Source organism: Macrobrachium rosenbergii, chromosome 26 (assembly GCF_040412425.1).
Source record: "Macrobrachium rosenbergii isolate ZJJX-2024 chromosome 26, ASM4041242v1, whole genome shotgun sequence".
Lineage (NCBI taxonomy): Eukaryota > Metazoa > Arthropoda > Malacostraca > Decapoda > Palaemonidae > Macrobrachium > Macrobrachium rosenbergii.
In genome coordinates, this window is record NC_089766.1 from 12,710,090 (window position 1) to 12,727,998 (window position 17,909).

At 38.0% G+C, this 17,909-nt stretch overlaps 2 protein-coding genes across 6 annotated transcripts in view; one reads left to right on the plus strand and one right to left on the minus strand.

Moving 5' to 3' along the window:
- The window catches only part of LOC136853050 (uncharacterized), a 33,834-nt gene that overhangs the window by 6,361 nt on the left and 9,564 nt on the right, over positions 1 to 17,909 (minus strand). Inside the window, exon 2 of one of the 5 annotated variants that reach the window (XM_067128273.1) lies at positions 889 to 1,000. The exons of 1 other annotated variant lie outside the window; for it this stretch is intronic. The gene's annotated coding sequence lies outside the window, so the exon portion shown is untranslated. Of the gene's footprint in view, positions 1 to 346; positions 469 to 563; positions 739 to 888; positions 1,001 to 17,909 lie in introns of those variants that run through there. 3 more of the 5 variants (XM_067128276.1, XM_067128272.1, XM_067128275.1) reach the window with 3 other exon arrangements.
- On the plus strand, positions 5,144 to 13,912 carry LOC136853042 (oplophorus-luciferin 2-monooxygenase non-catalytic subunit-like). Its single transcript, XM_067128250.1, has 5 exons — positions 5,144 to 5,230; positions 7,763 to 8,538; positions 10,725 to 10,880; positions 12,801 to 12,902; positions 13,658 to 13,912. The coding sequence occupies exons 2-5, from the start codon at positions 7,794 to 7,796 to the stop codon at positions 13,798 to 13,800; spliced, it is 1,146 nt and encodes a 381-aa protein (XP_066984351.1). The 5' UTR covers positions 5,144 to 5,230; positions 7,763 to 7,793; the 3' UTR covers positions 13,801 to 13,912.

Here is a 17,909-nt window from a genome sequence, read left to right on the forward strand (position 1 = left end):
ACCTGTCCCGGTCTTAGACTGGTGGGGGGGGGGATTCATGCCGTGCAACCAAAGTAAAGTTCTACCGCAGTTTGAGTTGCAACACCTCCGTATAGGGTAATCAAAAAGTTTTCTGTATTACAGCCTTTGGGATCTGTTAGGCTAGCTTACATACACTAGGCCTAAAACCTAATAGTATCTACCTAGCCTTTAGACTACTCAGTTGGGCTAGAGTGATTTACTCCTGTCAAAGTACACGTTCTTAGCATCACCCATTCTCCGTAGGCCTGTAAAAAGATGAAACTGGGTTCGCCAGCACTACACTGGAGTACGGTGGCCTTGGTATTAATTAACCTCAACAAGTTACCTTGGAGGTCTAACAAAGCCTACATCTAGCCTATTTTAGTTCCTCATTGGCCCGGTTGATATCGTTCTCAGCTAGCACTCTGCTGGACCTGCATTCGATTCTCCGACCGGCCAATGAAGAATAAGAGGAATTTATTTCTGGTGACAGAAATTCATTTCTCGTTCTAATGTTACACAACACTTCCGATATTATCCTTAGATTTCACAAAATACCTTACCTCTAGCACGAAGACCAGCCTAATCAGGAAGGTAAAATACTTTAAACCATGAGTATACGAGCGACATTACAGATGACGGGACCAGAAGCAAAAGAGTATTTGACAGCTCTCCGGAGTCCAATCGCCCGCCAGAGATTTGTTTACACTATTTATAACAAAAGAAGTTCACTGAAAATGTCCGCGGAACTTCGGAACACTACAGTAACTTGACATTTGTATGACAAAAAAAAAAAAACAGAATATTTAATAAGTTGGTACAATCACAATACATATCTATTTGAAAAATATTTCTTCAAGAAAATTATTAAATCTAAATAAAAAATACCTGTTCATATATACGTTCCAAATTATCCATAGAAGGTAAATCTGGCCGCCAGAGGTCACAGTCTCAGCTGGAAGATCGCCGCTCATGTTATTGACGCTCTCCGTGTTATTATCTGTTTAACAAGACAAGGCCTGAAATCTGCTGAACTTCAATGTTCATAACACGATTGCCAAAAGTTTATCTTGCAGATTCTATCATGCGTACACGATAGTTCTGTAAGTTACTGTATAATTGCAAAACTTTTTCTATCCATACACCATAACTAACTTCCAATAAATAAATCACCAACACCAAGTGGTTGTTAACGAGGATACTGCATTCGGAAAGTTAAGTAACAACGTAGATGGGACTGTGCTATTCCTGATTTTCAGAAATATTTGACAATAAATTTAGTTTGTGTCCTGCGGTACTAGACCAGTGGCTTCCCACTCGAACGGAATATTATAAGATTCCATTGAATCTACTCAAGGTTCTAACACGACTTCAGTAATTAAGCAATCACATGCACATGCTAGGGAGTGAAAGTATGGTACACAGTTGACAACAAAATATCACAAGAGGCTTTTATATATATATATGGAAATATATATATATATATATATATATATATATATATATATATACCTATATATATATATATATCTGTATTTGAAAGTCCTCAAATTCTCACCTCTCTAGAAGTATTTATTAATAAGTATACAACATGGAGAGGGAACCTGACCACAAGTCTACATAAAGAGAATCTGTATTCCCTGAATTTAGAGACGATTCTGTATTGTACAGTATTTATTAATAAGTCAATACAACGCTGGAGAGGTAAGTCTGATATACATATATATATATATATATATATATATATATATATATATATATATATATATATATATATATTTCAGAGATCAAACTGTTAGCCAGATGAGGCACAAGGTGTGAAAAAAGCATTTTGACCCGTTTCGCAATTAAACACGAGGCCTTATACTGGTGAAGCAAGCATCTTAACAGTTGGCCTACAAGGACCCATAATTTGTAATACCAATAATAAAAAGAACACAATGTATTGAAAAATGAGAGAAACAAGAAAGGATTTAGACATGCAAGGAAATTATAGAATGAAATGGCCCCTTTCACACACATTAATAGAAATCAATTTTAAAATAAATATGCAATATTTGGGACCTAAACATTAAATTTTAACGCATAAAAAACTTGACATATTTTTACCGTATAAAAACATTTATTCAACTTCTGATGACAACAGTAGAGTAATCACATGGGTACCATCTTAACCTAGCCTAATCTACAGTAACACATTTTACCTGTTCTTCACTCCCTTTCCTTGCATCATATACCACGCAAATCACCACAAATTATCTAGATTTCTCTGTAAAAACAGTAGGGCTTACTTAACAAAGTCAACTTGCAGCTGTGTTAAATATAATTTTTAGAACTTAATATCCACATGCAATTCGAGGAATTTCTTGTTGCTATCACACTAATCTCGCGATAATGTTCCCCAAGACACGTGGCCGAATTCCCAAATAAGACAACAGCACCCTTTACTGAGCTATGTGAAATTTCAAACCTACTGAAGTATAATCCTTTGTCTTCAGTTGTTTCAGTAGCAGGGGAGAGATCACACTACTTGTCTGAAAGAGCCTAAACACGAGTTTTTTTTAAATTAAGGTATAGGAGATTTAACTCTCTCTCTAGTGTATTTTGTTTATACTTCTTTGGTCAGTTTTATTTTTAAGAAGGCATCATTTAACTGGTAAAAGGTATGCTTTAATCCTTGCATCTGAGCAGTCACAAGTTCAGCCACTAAACATTTGTGGCTTTGAACTATAAAACACATCCCAGTATAACTTGTCTATATCCGTAAAACTCAAAAAAAATCCCTTTGCCTTTAGAAATGTTGTAGCCTAAAACAGTATTGAACTGAGAAAAAAAAGAGCCCACTTTATAAAATGGGGCCTTTGGGCTTCTCTGGGAGACACCAGAGCGACCATGGTAACATCAGGGACAAAGACTCCCTCTGAAATCGCCGGAACAAAGACTCCCTCTGGAATCGCCGGAGGAGCCTCTGCATGTAAATCACATTGATTTCATTTAGTTTTGGAATGAGACGCACAAAACAGTTCCTACTTTTTAAAATTCCTTGACAACTCGGAAACAATCGGTTGCTGCCTCACGTTTTCGTGAGTATAATGCATGTACACTGGAATTCACCCTATTAAAGAGTGGCATTTTCGTGCATATAATATATCGACACAAAGTGTCACCTGTTCGTTCTCATGCAAATTAAACCATTAAAATGGAGGAAAAGTTTTTTTTTTCTGACAACTGAAAAGTGGTTACTTCTGACATTCCTTCTCACCATGAGGTTTCCTTCTCAGAAAGATGCTATTAGTTCCCACTGCAGTGGTCTGAAACCGCGTATTTAACTAACAAGTATTTTAGGAAGCTTGAAGAAGTGCGAGAGAAGGAACTTGACGCATGAATCATTGGTGAGAATGAGGAAGCCAAATATCGCATTACTCCAGGGATTAGGAAACTCAAACACGAATCATTGATGATACCTGTGGGCAAAAAAAAAAAAAATACTGAGAGATTATTAATGCTACTTTGAAGCAACATGATCCTATGCCTTAGTTTTACTGACTTACTTCCCAAGTATTGCTCATATATGAGTTCATACTTGACGATTTGTTTATTTGCTTTCACCTGAAGTTTGTTTGATACTTGTTTTCTTTGAACATTGTTTATACTTGTGGTTATTTCACTCTGTGGAAACCTAATGGCCATCTCGGTCTGTTTCTAATTGAACTATTAATCTACTAGCTGCTGCACAGAATTTATTGGTATCTCATGCAATACGAAACGTTAGGTTCGGCGCAATCGAGTTTTCCGTACAGCGTATAAATGCTATATGAACCGCGGCCCACGAGACTTTCAGCCACGGGCCGGTGGTGGCCTGTCCTATAGCGTTGCCAGAAGCACGATCACGGCTAACTTTAACCTTACATAGAATAAAAACTAACGAGGCTAGATGGCTGCAATTTGGTATGTTTGATGATTGGAGGGTGGATGATCAACATAGCAATTTGCAGCCCTCTAGTCTCAGTAGTTTTTAAGATCTGAGGGCAGAGAGAAAAAGTGCGGACGGACAGACAAAGCCATAGCAATAGTTTTCTTTTACAGAAAACTAAAAATGGCCGTTACAAAGTTCCACACGATGATCGCTAGAAGAACCGACCTCCACAAGGCCCAAAATATAAGTTTTAAGAGTTATGGTCCATAACGTAATCTCTGAAATCCTCAGCTTCCACCAGAGCACGCAGGATTACCTTTTAAAAATCTAGACCACCAAAAGGGTCCTTGTGTAAAGGATACAGACTTTCAGTTCCTTAGCAAATCTTCAAGGATGGAGCTGCTAGACCCACATCCTTTTTCTTAACCACAGCGCACGCTGGTACCTATTTACAGCTGTGTGATCTGATGGACGGTTGGGCAAAGAGTAAACCAGGGAACTAAGCAAACGTGAGCCACAATGCTGCATCACTCAGCCAAGGCGCATACTCTGGGTGATTCCCTTTTGCTAATGTGTGAAGTCAGGCAGTAAATATGTGAAATCAGGGATTTCACTAAATCCCTAGGGAATTAGTGAAATTACCAATTCACTTAATAACATCTGATTCCCGAGGGCTAGTACTAAACACGGCGAAACAGTGATTCATCTACACTGTTTTGCCATGTTTAGTACTAGCCCCTGGGGGGTCAAATGTGTTTCGCCATGTTTAATACTAGACCCTGGGGGGTAAAATGTTTCGCCGTGTTTAGTACTACCCCCTGGGGAATCAAATGAACTTAGGGACATTTGATCTCCCAGGGGCTAGTACTAAACGGCGAAACAGTGTAGATGAATCACTGTTTCACCGTGTTTAGTACTAGCCCTCGGGGATCAGATGTTCCTAAGCAAACTGGTCATTTCACACATTCCCTAGGTTTTTCATGAAATCCCTGATTTCACATATTTACTGTAACATATGCATATATATATATATATATATATATATATATATATATATATATATATATATATATATATATATATATATATATATACGTGCATTAATATATTAAAACTTTAATGTCATTAATTATAAATCAATAAATGAAACATTGAACCTGTCCTCATGTTCTTTTTTTCCCTCCCTGTCATGTGTCTGAATTCCCAGAGCCTTATTCTCGTAAGCATTCACAAGCGCCCTATTTAAGTCAAGTCAGCTGCAATAAGGTCTAAGTTTGAGCTCTTTCATCTGACGCTTCGTTCGTCGTCTTCAAGGTAAAGTTTTACCTATAACGCACACACACACACACATATATATACATACATATACATACACACATATATATTCTCATTTGAATTTAGTTGTCTGTTTCTTCTCGCTGTCATCAAATATTTTCTCTGCTGGTCGGGAGGAGTTACTGGGCCACACCAGCCCTCTACCTCCATTTCACATACCATATCTTTCAGGCCGCCTTTGGGCAAATGCTCATGCTAACATAAGGCCGTCTACAGCTAAACCAAACATACATTTGTGTGGCTCTTGGGTCTAAGAAAGAAACCTCAACCATCCGAGTCAAACAGTCTATAAATGCAGTTTTGCATTTAGGATTCAATATTATATATCTTACATGCTTACAGTAATGAAAATAATTTATTTCGAATAAGATTTTGTCAACTTGCTCTGTACATTCTCCGGCTCACTAAAACTGGAGCGCAGAAAGGATGAACTAGCAAATAAGAGATACCTTTCTCTTCTCTCTTTATCTAGACGCCCCTAAATACACACACACACACATGCACACACACACACACACACACACACACACACACACAAGGGATATGGGCTAGGCTTAGAGCGAAGGTGAAGGAGTAGATACGATGTTTGTAAAATTTCAGTAAAATTTTACGATGGGGTATTAGAGACAGCAGGGAGTGATTGTGGGTGAAAAAAGGGAATCAAAATTTGACGACAGAATCTTACAAAATACTCACCCTATCATGCCAAGACTGCATTCCCTTCAAGCAGTGCTTCTCATTTGCATAGTTTATACCCAGATCCATTTGCTCATTAACCTCGCTCTCTGCATTTACTTCCCTATAGAACAACTAATTTTTCTCTATTTTTTATTACTGGCCTTCTATGTCTCTCACTTTCTTCTTGACAACATGATCAATTCATCTTTCTTAAGAGATTGCACTCCTGAGGACTGAACAACACGAGAGTGGAAAAGGTTTGTGCAGGTCCAAGAAAGCAAGTAGAATTGCCTGTTTAGAAAGTGCAGGGGGTAACTAAGAAGTTGAAGCATGGAAAGACACCAGGAACTGACGGGATTAAGAGAGACAATATTATTGACGGAATGACCAATGTTTTGTAAGGTTCTTCTGGTACCTTACGGTCTCTGCTTCCAGTTTGTTCTACAGATATCGTTTTAGGCATTGCTCTCGATGCCTTGATCATATGCTGCCCTCTTCCTTAGCCTATTTGTAATAGTTAGGAATTGCAGTTCCCGTGATACTGTTCTAGGGCAAGTAGTTTGATGAGCTCTTAATACCATCCACTTCTAAAATGTGGACTTGACTACCTTCCTTTCATGAAACTTGCTTCCTTTCACACTATTGGACTGTAATCCATCATTCCTTGGTATAATGGTTAGTGTCTTGGTGTTCTATTAGGATGTCGGGAGTTCGCGCTTCCCCTAGGCAAGTTCCTCGTTGGACGGGTGGGTACCGTTCTCAGCTAGCACTCTGCTGGGCCCGCGTTCGATTCTCAGACCGGCCAATGAAGAATCAGAGGAATTTATTTCTGGTCATAGAAATTCATTTCTCGTTACAATGTGGTTCGGATTCCACAATAAGCTGTAGGTCCTGTTGCTAGGTAACCAATTGGTTCTTAGCCACATAAAACAAATCTAATCCTTCGGGCCAGCCCTAGGAGAGCTGTTAATCAGCTCAGTGGTCTGGTTAAACTAAGGTATGCTTTTACCCTAAGGCAATGAAGAATCACTCACTCTACAGTATATCATGGACAGTTACTGCCGCAGTGCAGGGTCTGTGGTGGGGGGCTGGGGGAACCTGGATGACGTTCGCCCGAGCAACTTCAGGCGGTGGAGAAATGAATCCAAGGAATTTTAATTTAACTTTATCAAACTTGATTTTTGCAGCCATGCCCATTTGGTTGACAAGTTTTCTAAAGCATTCTGGATATACCTGATAAAATAAGTTTTTTAATAAAGTACTTAAACTCAGAGAATACTGTTCAAATATGGTGACTGTATCCCAAAACATTACTGAAAGAATTCCAAGCTCCAGTTAATGAACAATGTGTAAGTCTCTTAACAGGAAAAAAGTCCTGAAGAATGACGAAACCGGTCTCTATCTAGACTTGGCCCTTAACTTGTAAAAACAATACCCTCATCTCTTCTATATTGTCTTCAGGCTTTCAATACAAGAATAAAGAGCAAAAACTTGATTATTTCAACACTTACCATCAGCTTGTGAGGAAATAATATTACTTTTTTCATACATTACCTCATACTCTATTGTAGAGACTACCGAACAGAATGCCATGTGAATAAAATAGCTTTACCTGAAGTAGTGCCCTCACAGAAACATTAATAAAACACCTAGTTTCCTTGTAATAAAATTTATATCACAGTTAAACATACCCAGATAAGTATGCAGTTAAAATAAAAAAAATGATTAACCTTAGGTTGTATCGACTCATAAAACTAAATACTTAATGCAACGCTTCAAACGGGTAACAGTTAAGAAAATGTTTTACTTTAATTCCTGTCTCTTTACTTACAGTTATTATAACACGTTCTACACGCAACATAAAATGGCTTCCCACAGGACTTCATGTCTATTGATTCTCTACATAATTCTCCACGTGGGGGTAATTACTCACGCAAATGAACCAGTCATCTCTCAGGATTCTGTTGTATCTGGTATCTCTGACGTCTCGTCTAGCAATACTACATACCCCACCTTTTATGGTTCCAAAGGCAACACTAAACCTGATTTTCCTAAAACAATGCCTAGAACTATTCCGTGCCCGGCTCCTGGTGATATCTGGCCCTGTGCATGCACACCAATTGACAACGTCACAATGGACATCAATTGCTCGAACGTGACGAGTGATGGCCAACTCAGATACATCTTCAGCAGAGAATTCCCTTTTCGAAACTTCAGGAGCCTCGTCATCCAAGGAAACTTTCACGTGAACGCCCTGCAAGAGGGAGACCTGGGAACTTGCTCCTTCGTCAATATAGATATCAGAGATTCAGCACTGATTACAATCGACGACTTCGCATTGGAGGGAAGCCTCGACACCTTAGAGGCACTCGTTCTGATCAACAACAATATCAGGTATATCCCAGACATTTCGGCCTTCAGCCGTCTGAACAGACTTGATTTCCAGTACAATGCACTGACGGAGTTCCCTTTCCTAAACTCTTCGACACTTCAGACGCTCATTCTTCGTGGATTCCCCTTCGGAGTGATTCCTCCTACAGCAACGTGGTATTTGCCAGCCCTTGCATATGCTGACTTTGCCTTTTGCTACCTGACAGAAATATCTAATGGTAAGCAGATTTCGTGTGTATTTTCATATGAATGAAAGATGTGAATGTTTTGTGTGCTTGCAATCTCTTTCTTTTCCCTTGGTAACAATCCTCTCCTGAATATTGACAGCTTTCTGGCGTATGAAAGTTACGAATAGGTTTCATGTACTGAAATAATAATGAGCCTCATTTTGGGCCAGAACTATCCCGTAATTATGGGGAATAGCTGAAATATCTGAAATAAAAAATCTAACAGCCCTTCGAAACTCCTATGAGTAATTACATAATTCCACGAGTCTTCATTCTATAATCTTATAACCTGGTACCTACAATTTGTCATTGTAGTCAATGTCGTACACTAATAATCGTGATTTTAGTAAAACTGAATTCTTCACTCTCCTTGGATTTACTGTATAAACTTTTGAGTTTTAAAATGAAATTATTTTTGTAGGCTAGTTCTAATGCTGTGCGATGATTGTCAACAATTTATCTGTTCTCAAAAGGAATATAAATGTACCAGAAATGAAATGAATCTTTATACTTATTGGGAAGGTTGTGTTCAATTTTTGTGGATGCAGTCTGAGTTTAGTGTGTGAATTGGAATCTCCTTCCATTGACTTCTTTGAGTATTCAAAAGGGTGCTACTATAGTATGATATCTACCGAGCTATTCGCGACCTACCAAACATTAGGATGCTATCTACCAAATAACCCAATTAAAATGGCAATTACTCCCTTATATGTAAACTATTTGATTCCCCAGGGCTGCTAAAACGGCGAAACAGTGACTCACCTACACTGTTTTCCATTATGGTCAAATGAAAATGGATGGTAGATATCATAGTGTAGCAGCACCTTCAAAAGTTTAGAATCTTATATCCTCAAAAATAAGCAGAATGGGAGTTTAATTGCTTTGATGCAAAATGTGGATTTGAGACAAGGTATTATATTTACAAGGCACTAAAACACGCTTGTGGTTACGGTGACGAGAGAGATAAGAAGGGGAAAGGACCACAGATGTTGGTGCAAGTTTGGGGATAAGTATAGGAATCAAGAATGTTTGCATATGATATTGCTAGATGTTAGTTTAGAGAAGCTGCATAAACTTGTGAAAGACTTGAAACATGACTGTAAACAGAGACTGTTGAAATTACAGGCAGTCAGTATTAAGATTCAGAGAGTAAATGGAAATCCGGAAGGTGAAAAAATTAATTGCAGTATGAATTGCAAAACTACGTGAACGATCTCCGAGAAAGCTGGGAAACAACTGAGAAGTCCTTTGAAACAAAACTTCAAATCTGTGAAGGGGCCATTTTCACATCACTTCCATAAAGGAGCGTTGACTCAAAGTGAGCCAACTCTCCTTTATGGAAGTGATGTGAAAATGCTGACTGGAAGTTAGCATTAGGGTACATGAAAGCTAAGAGAAGGACCACTGTATATCGATATGGTTGGTGGAAGAATGGAAGCAGCTGATTTATGCTAGTATTTGGGAGTCAATGTAATAGATGGTGGTAGGATGAGTGAAGAAGAGTCATATTAAAAGTGAAACAAGGAGGGCGGCAGGATGTGTGCAAAAGGTTGGGTAGAAAATTCAAGTGTGTAAATAGAAGCCAAAATTAGAATGGATGCAGATATTAGGAGAAACTAAAAGTTAGAATGTAAGGGTAATTTTGAACTAGCTTTCCATTATGGAAATGAAGTGTGGATGGTGAAAAGAATTATATTAAAACACTTTAAATAATAGAAAACTGTTTGCATAGAATGCATGGCATTAGAATTCTTGAAAGAGGGAGACATGTGGTAATATGGAAGAGGTAGAAAGTCATCTGGAGAGAATGGAGAAGGATAAACTAGTATAAGAATGAAGAATTCGGAAGTGGTAAGGGAAAGGATACAAAGACCTAAAAGTTACGGATAACTGGCACAAAGGAGGTACTAGGAGAGATATATGAAATGGAAACCTCTGAAATTTGAAGAGAACCCAACTGGTAGGAATGGGGAAAAAGCAACTCCTAATAAAGTAAAAATAACAAGAGTGCATATGAGAAGCATTTGACATGACAATAATGGTGATAAAAAACAATATCTTAATAATGAGAAAGTGGAAATGGCAAGAAAGAAGGTGAAATTTCCCAACAGGACACAGGGGATTGCAATACTCAAGTTGACATCATGCTTCCCATGATATCGATTCTCTCCCTCCAGGGACCTTCACCCACAACGAGCAGCTCTCCTACCTCGAACTGGGTAGCAACAGCTTGAAGTCGATTCCAAAAGACGCCTTTCGCATGAGCGGGGCAAATAACACACTGCTCCTACAGGGTAACCTGATCAGCGATGTGGACCCTGAAGCCTTCTCTGGTTAGTATTAGGATGGCTAATTCTAGTACTACGTATAATTACTAACACATTCCAGAAACTGTATTTCTCGTTACAAACTCCAAACTGCTTATGTTTATTGAACTGACCTTCCTAACCGTAACCCCACCCCGCCAAAATGAATACATAGGATCTGGAGTCAGTGGAACTTCCCCCATCAGCCTTATGCTTGTACTACTCTCAAGAGTTCTCGCTATCTTCGATAAGATTCGACCATTTTTTAAGGCATCCCACTCTATGAAAAGCAAAACAACCTTACATGTCTCTCTTAGAGACTAGATCTTCAATGTAGTTTAGGCAGTCTAGTTAGTTATTAAGGCTCCTCAGCCCTATGGATTAGAGTTGTTTAGTCATAACAGCTCTTGTAAAATAAAGGGCAACGAATCTGCCTGTGGTTTACAACTTCGGTCTACTGTTTGCTCGGCGGACTCGGTGTTCAGTTGTCTCATATTAATCTATGGAAGTACAGAAAATGTGGTTGTTGGGGACAGCAAGCAGCATGGAAGCACCGAGATGAAATTCAATGGTCTTTCAAACACAGTTCAATCCAAAATTTGTAGAGCTACGGTTTTGATACGATCATTTCTACAATATTTTAATAGCCTTAATGAAACCTGGAACTATGATACTGTTGTTTTTTCTTTCCTTTAGTATCAAAATTGAAGTCTATGCATTTCTCTTCTATTCCGCTTCATTTATAAATAATTCCCTTGCATACCAACATGTCCAAGCTCTAATTACAACTGATCCTTAATTTCTTGGGGGTTAGCTACGAGAATGTAAATCAATTTTAGTCTGCATTATACCTTGTGGTTCAGAAAAATGAATGAAAGGGGGTTTAAAACTCAATTCAACCATCAGCTCTAATTCTGCCAGTCCATCAAACTGTGGACCAATTTGCTATTCAAGGAAAAGGTTTTAACCATGTTTTCCCTCTCCTTCATTTGCTCCTTTTCGTAATTTTAATGCCAAGTACTTCTCTCTTTATTTGACTTGTCTTGAAAGCAATAATTCAAACTGAAAATCATGACGTGAAAAAATGTTCTATTTTGCCATCGCAAAATTTTCATCATCCCATCCATTTAAGCTTTCAATTTACCTGTCCCCTTTTGGAATAATGCTCTCTTATTTGAGTGCTTCTTCGTCTTTCCCTTCTCAATAGGCCTGAAAAAAGTCAATTCGCACAATTAAGTTCCTTCTCTAGATATACTGCTGGCAAGGTTATTTGCTATCTCGTTTACAGGTACTCTCTGGGGCCCTGGTCCACTGAACCTACTCTTTGGGACCCTGGTCTACTGTACCCAAGATTAAAGTCATTTTTTTAATCCACTGACCTCGTAATGCTCATCAGGCCAATGTACCCTACAAAAACCTGTGAAATGTTTTAATATCTTCAATTTTTTTTAACAAATGTTCTTTTAAGAGGAGATTCTAACTTCAGTGGGATCCTGTCTCCCATCTTTTTTAGACTCTACCTTTATGCAAGACTCAAAAGTAAATTTCACCAAACTTCTCACAGGTTAACCTGTAGCTTAAAGCCTAAAGTGAACTATATGCTTTTAGTCTCAGACACATAGTAAACTACAAACTTGTAACACTACACTTCACAGAAATCTGTACACCTGTAGCCCTGAAGATACAGTTAAATTGCTGCACGCCTGTGGATTAAATTCACAGCAAATATAAGCCCCGTAAATTATGCACTTGTAGCTTCAAGCTTACTGTAAGCTACACACATGCAGCTTTTCATGTATACCTTTATACAACATTTAACTATTCACACTCAGGGTCAAACTTACCGCAAACTATTCACAAGAATCTTTAGACCTAAAGGAAGCCATGGAACTGTATTTTAACCAAATATCCTTAAGAAAAAGACTGAGACACAACGACCTTTTCCAGGCATCACTGGAAAACTGACATTGAACTCCAACAGACTCCAGGTACTGCAAGAGGAAATCTGGAGGCCTTTGCTCGAGGCGAACGTCATGCTTTATTTAGCAGGTTAGTCATAAATAAAGGAAAGGGGGGGGGGAGGAAGGGGGAAGGGAAGTGAAAACAGAAACTAAAATCCAGTTTAAATTGCTGCCAACACTTTTGCCTGTAGCTTTCTGAATTTGTTAGAATTTCAATTTTTTTTTAGTTTTTCGTATTTTACTTTAGCAAAATGTTCAGTATTATTATTATTTACAATATTTCTAAATTCATAAACAACAACCACGCCTTCACAGAATAACGTAAAATGTGAAGAAAAAGTTTATGAAACAAATCAAGAGAATCACCTGAAAATACAAACTAAACTAATGAAAAACAACAAATTATTAAAACTTTCATTTCAATTTAAACCCAAAGCCGTACATACTGTAATAACAAGTTCGTGATACCACTTTCTCTTGATCACTATAATTAAGCAATGCTGGGCTTAGTCAATGATTGGATGGGTGACCTAAAAGTAACGCGTTCTCTACGACGATATCAGCCTGTGAACAAAGGTCAGTGCTGGCATAAGGCCGGCTCCACCTAGACCTAGACCAATCAATCAAAACACCATTCCCTAAAACTGCAGCAGACCCTACGAGTTTGGAGTAGGTGGCAATGAGTGATGATAAAGGATCCCTTCCCTAACCTAACCTCCTGCCTGAAAAGAAAAAAAAGGCACTGATGACCTTGCCATCTGTAAAACCAATAAAATTGTTCCATATGAATTTCCACTTCTGAATATTTATGGTCACTTTGCATAACTTTGCTACTCTCAACAGGGAACTCCTTCACGTGTGGCTGTGACATAGCCTGGCTCATCCTGAATCCGACGCTCTTGTGGCGAGTCCACGATGAGGCAACGTGTTTCACAGGTCAGAAGTTCGTCGAGTTGGATCCTGCGTGGTATATAAACATGTGCTAAGGAATACGGATGTTTCAGAAACCCTATGAAAAGACAAGGGATCATTGTACCTCACGGGAAGAGTAAAACAAAGATAGTGCCACAAAACCATAACCATAAACAAGAATACACACCTGAGTTTCAATGACCTAGCTGCCCTCAGAATCCTTACTGCATATTTAAGAACTTTTTGGCTAACAAACGGCCTAAATTCACAATAGTGGATGATTATGAATTCAATATTCAAATCATTTCATTCTCAGGGACCGTTTATGAATTTTAGGAAAACTAGGTTAAAACAATTAGGCTATATACTATATCGATATACTGTATTCATTATTCCAGTCGTTTTGGACATAACTTATCTTGTGAGCCAAGATTTTCGCTCAGTTCGAAATGAAGATTCTGGATAACAACTGCATCGCCAAGTAATTGCTAAAGAAAGAAGGGGTAACATTCGAGAGCCACCCACCCTACTGAATAAATAAATAAATATATACATACATACACACACATATATATATGTGTGTAATACACTAATTACACCACTTACCCCATCTTGCACACATCTGATTTCCAATGTCTTTTCCGCCCATCTACCCAGCCCTCCCTAGATCTGCCTCTTTTCACTAAGCTATTATCGTCCATTCTTTCCCCATGACTGAACCACCTAAAAAATACTTTGATCCAACATTTTGTCTACCAATAACATTTTTACCACTTCTAGGTGTGTATCTCCACATTTCTTACCTTATCAGTTCGTCTGCTGCCTATACTACACAGTCCATCTCTCCAGCTTGAGCACTTTTTTTCCATATGCATTCACCATCATCACTTCCATAAAGACAGTTGACTCAACAACTCCTTCATACATACACATCTTGTCTTCAATAAAACAGTCTCTTCCCAAACTTTTGCAAAAATCCTGCTACCTTCCGCGTTTCGCCTACTGCCACTCTCCTATTCTCCCTTTCTACCAGCATCTGCTTCATTTACTCTAAACAATGAAACAAAGCTACATCTATTTTAATCTTGCTCGCACTGACTCTCAACTTTCTTTCATAAGTTTCTGCAGCTTTTTTTCACTTTACCCTGACAGTACTGTATCAACTTGAACATGAACATTCTACACTACTTTCACGGCTTAGTTTCTTCTCCCACAACTCTGCACCTACGTCTGGTTTCCTTTCTCTGACGTCTTGCATCATTCCACCCAAAAAGATATGGAAGAGCCATGGAGACATAACACACCCTTAGCCTCAGACCCACTTTTACACCAAACCAGAAACTTTTAAACCCTCTCAGCGTCCTCAACACCATCCAAAGTATTAACCATTTCATATACCTACAAAGAAGCTCATCAACAACGCGTCAATCCTATGCTCTACAGACACTGTGCCAATCACTTCTAGGCTGTACGACTGTCTCACTTCCAAATATTAGGGCCTTTCCAATTAGGCTATACAATTTTATGAAGTATCTAAATACATTTATATACATAAAACCACAAACAAATAACAAAACTACAAGAGAATTCAAGACCTAGTTTGAAAAGCCATGGTACAGAGGCTATGGCACCATTCAAGTTTTGAGAGCACTGGTATGGCGACCACAAACAGCAGCCGAGATACCCCATAGGTCTTGTGAATGGGAAAGAAAATCGGAAACCCAAGGCATCTTTGATAGGTTACCAGTTGACAATAACTGAGAAAAACTCGAAATATTTTACTTCTGTCAATTTAGGAACATAAGGAATATGAAATTTAGGCCAAAGGCCAAGCCCTGGGACTTATGAGGTCATTACGCGCTGAAAATAATGCTAAAACAATTCTTAAGAAAGGGTACTGAGTTATAGTAAACGGACTGAAAGGGGTTGCAGCTAGGGGGTGAAGGGGCGCTGCGAAGAACCTAAGTAATGTCTACAGTGCACCATGTGAGGTGCAATGACGGCACTACATCCCTACGGGATTCTATCGGTTTAGGTCGAACTGCTTGACAGTGTGCTTTCAAGTGGTGTACCAAAGACAGCGTGAAATTGTCATTATGTCACTTCAATAATAATAATAATAATAATAATAATAATAATAATAATAATAACGAGGATAACCAGGAGGGGGCGGGGGAGGAGGGGAAGAAGGAGGGGGTTGTATTATTTTCGATGGACATTGCAATCTCTCACATCGTATGTCACTTTTACACCTTAACAAAAAGCTGTGCCATCGAAAATTTTCTTCGGATGTCCAAATATCCTCTTATCATTAAACCGTCTTTGGGAGATATTTTTCCTTAATGGCAGCTGAATCGATGAAAAAGTTAATGGAATTTAGAAAAAAAGTTTTTTTTACGTACTTTGACAACTGGTCCGCTTAGTTACTGATAAAATTAAATACATTTTCTCTATCAATAAACTTTCAAGTTGATACATATTTCAAATTCTCATCGCTTCTGAGAACAACGCTGATAAGCACAAACACTGGGGATTTTTCCGGGTTCAAAATCTAATGTTAATATGCGAGGGTTCAAAATCTAATGTTAATATGCAAGGGTTCAAAATCTAATGTTAATATGCGATTGCTCTAAGGTGAATGACTGCTCCGGTTAATAAACTGAGTCAACAGTCAATGCCATTAATTATATGGCGCACTGGTGTTAAGGATTATAATGAAACATGGAATACAGCTCAGCTCTTCTCGCTCGTAACCACTATGCAAAAGAGGACCATATATATATATATATATATATATATATATATATATATATATATATATATATATATATATATATATATATATATATATATATATATATATATATATATATATATATATATATATATATATATATATATATATATATATATATATATATATATATATATATATATATATATATATATATATATATATATATATATATAAATATAAAATCATGAAGCTACAAATGTCATTTAATATCCAATTCACGCTGCTTCGGAAATATCCCCAATGGGGAATTATCACCAAAGGGGAATTTTATAAGTGACAAATGGATCGGTACTGCCAGGCCTCGATCCCTCGACACAGTTACCTTCCAACGACTCCAGTCGACGGCCTACCCACTGAGCCATCAAGAGAGGTATAAGTTAATGCCGATCTGGTGTAGGCTACTTGTTTACCCGTCAAGAGCGGGGAAATTATACTTAGCTTCGGCATTAACCGACCTCCAATCATGAAGCTACAAATGTCGTTTAATATCCAATTCATGCTACTTCGGGAATATCTCCGATGGGAAATTATCACCGAGGGGGAATTTTTTTAAGTGATAAATGGATTGGTACTGCCGGGTCTCGATCCCTCGACACAGTTACCTTCCAACGACTCCAGTCGACGGTCTACCCGCTCAACACCGATCCATTTATCACATAAAATTCCCCTTCAGTGACAATTCCCCATCGGGGATATTCCCGAAGTAGCGTGAATTGGATATTAAACGACATTTGTAGCTTCATGATTGTATATAAATCACAGTGTTAAAATATATATATATATATATATATATATATATATATATATATATATATATATATGCTATATTATTATTCTTACCCCAACAGCGACAGTCCCAAAAATCGATCCCAGGCCTGAGGAAGCTATTCAGGTTCATTTTCCTATAAATCTAATACCTATCTTTTGATCCAGCCAGTAAATTTGGTAGCTAACACGTAGTTACTTGATTGTGATGGTTACCAACCAGGGTATGGGGCCATCATCCTCATCCTTAATACCTGGTTAAGATAAGAGAGATTATACAGGCGCAACATTTGGTATTTTTCATTTTGGATAACCATAGGACTGGTGTGAAGGAATTTGCATGTTGAAAGTACAACAATATCTACATTGCACACACACACACACACATATATATATATATATATATATATATTATATATAAAATCATATTCAGGAAACAAAACAATGTGCAAAGGATATAAGCAAAAGCCCTCTGTGCAGGCATAAGAACTGGCTCAAGATGTGGAAGTTTTTGGCACAGGAATCTCCTACTAGATTTACATTAACACCACCATAAACAGTGACTACTGTTTTGCAATCTCTCTCTCTCCATAATATATATATATATACATATATATATAT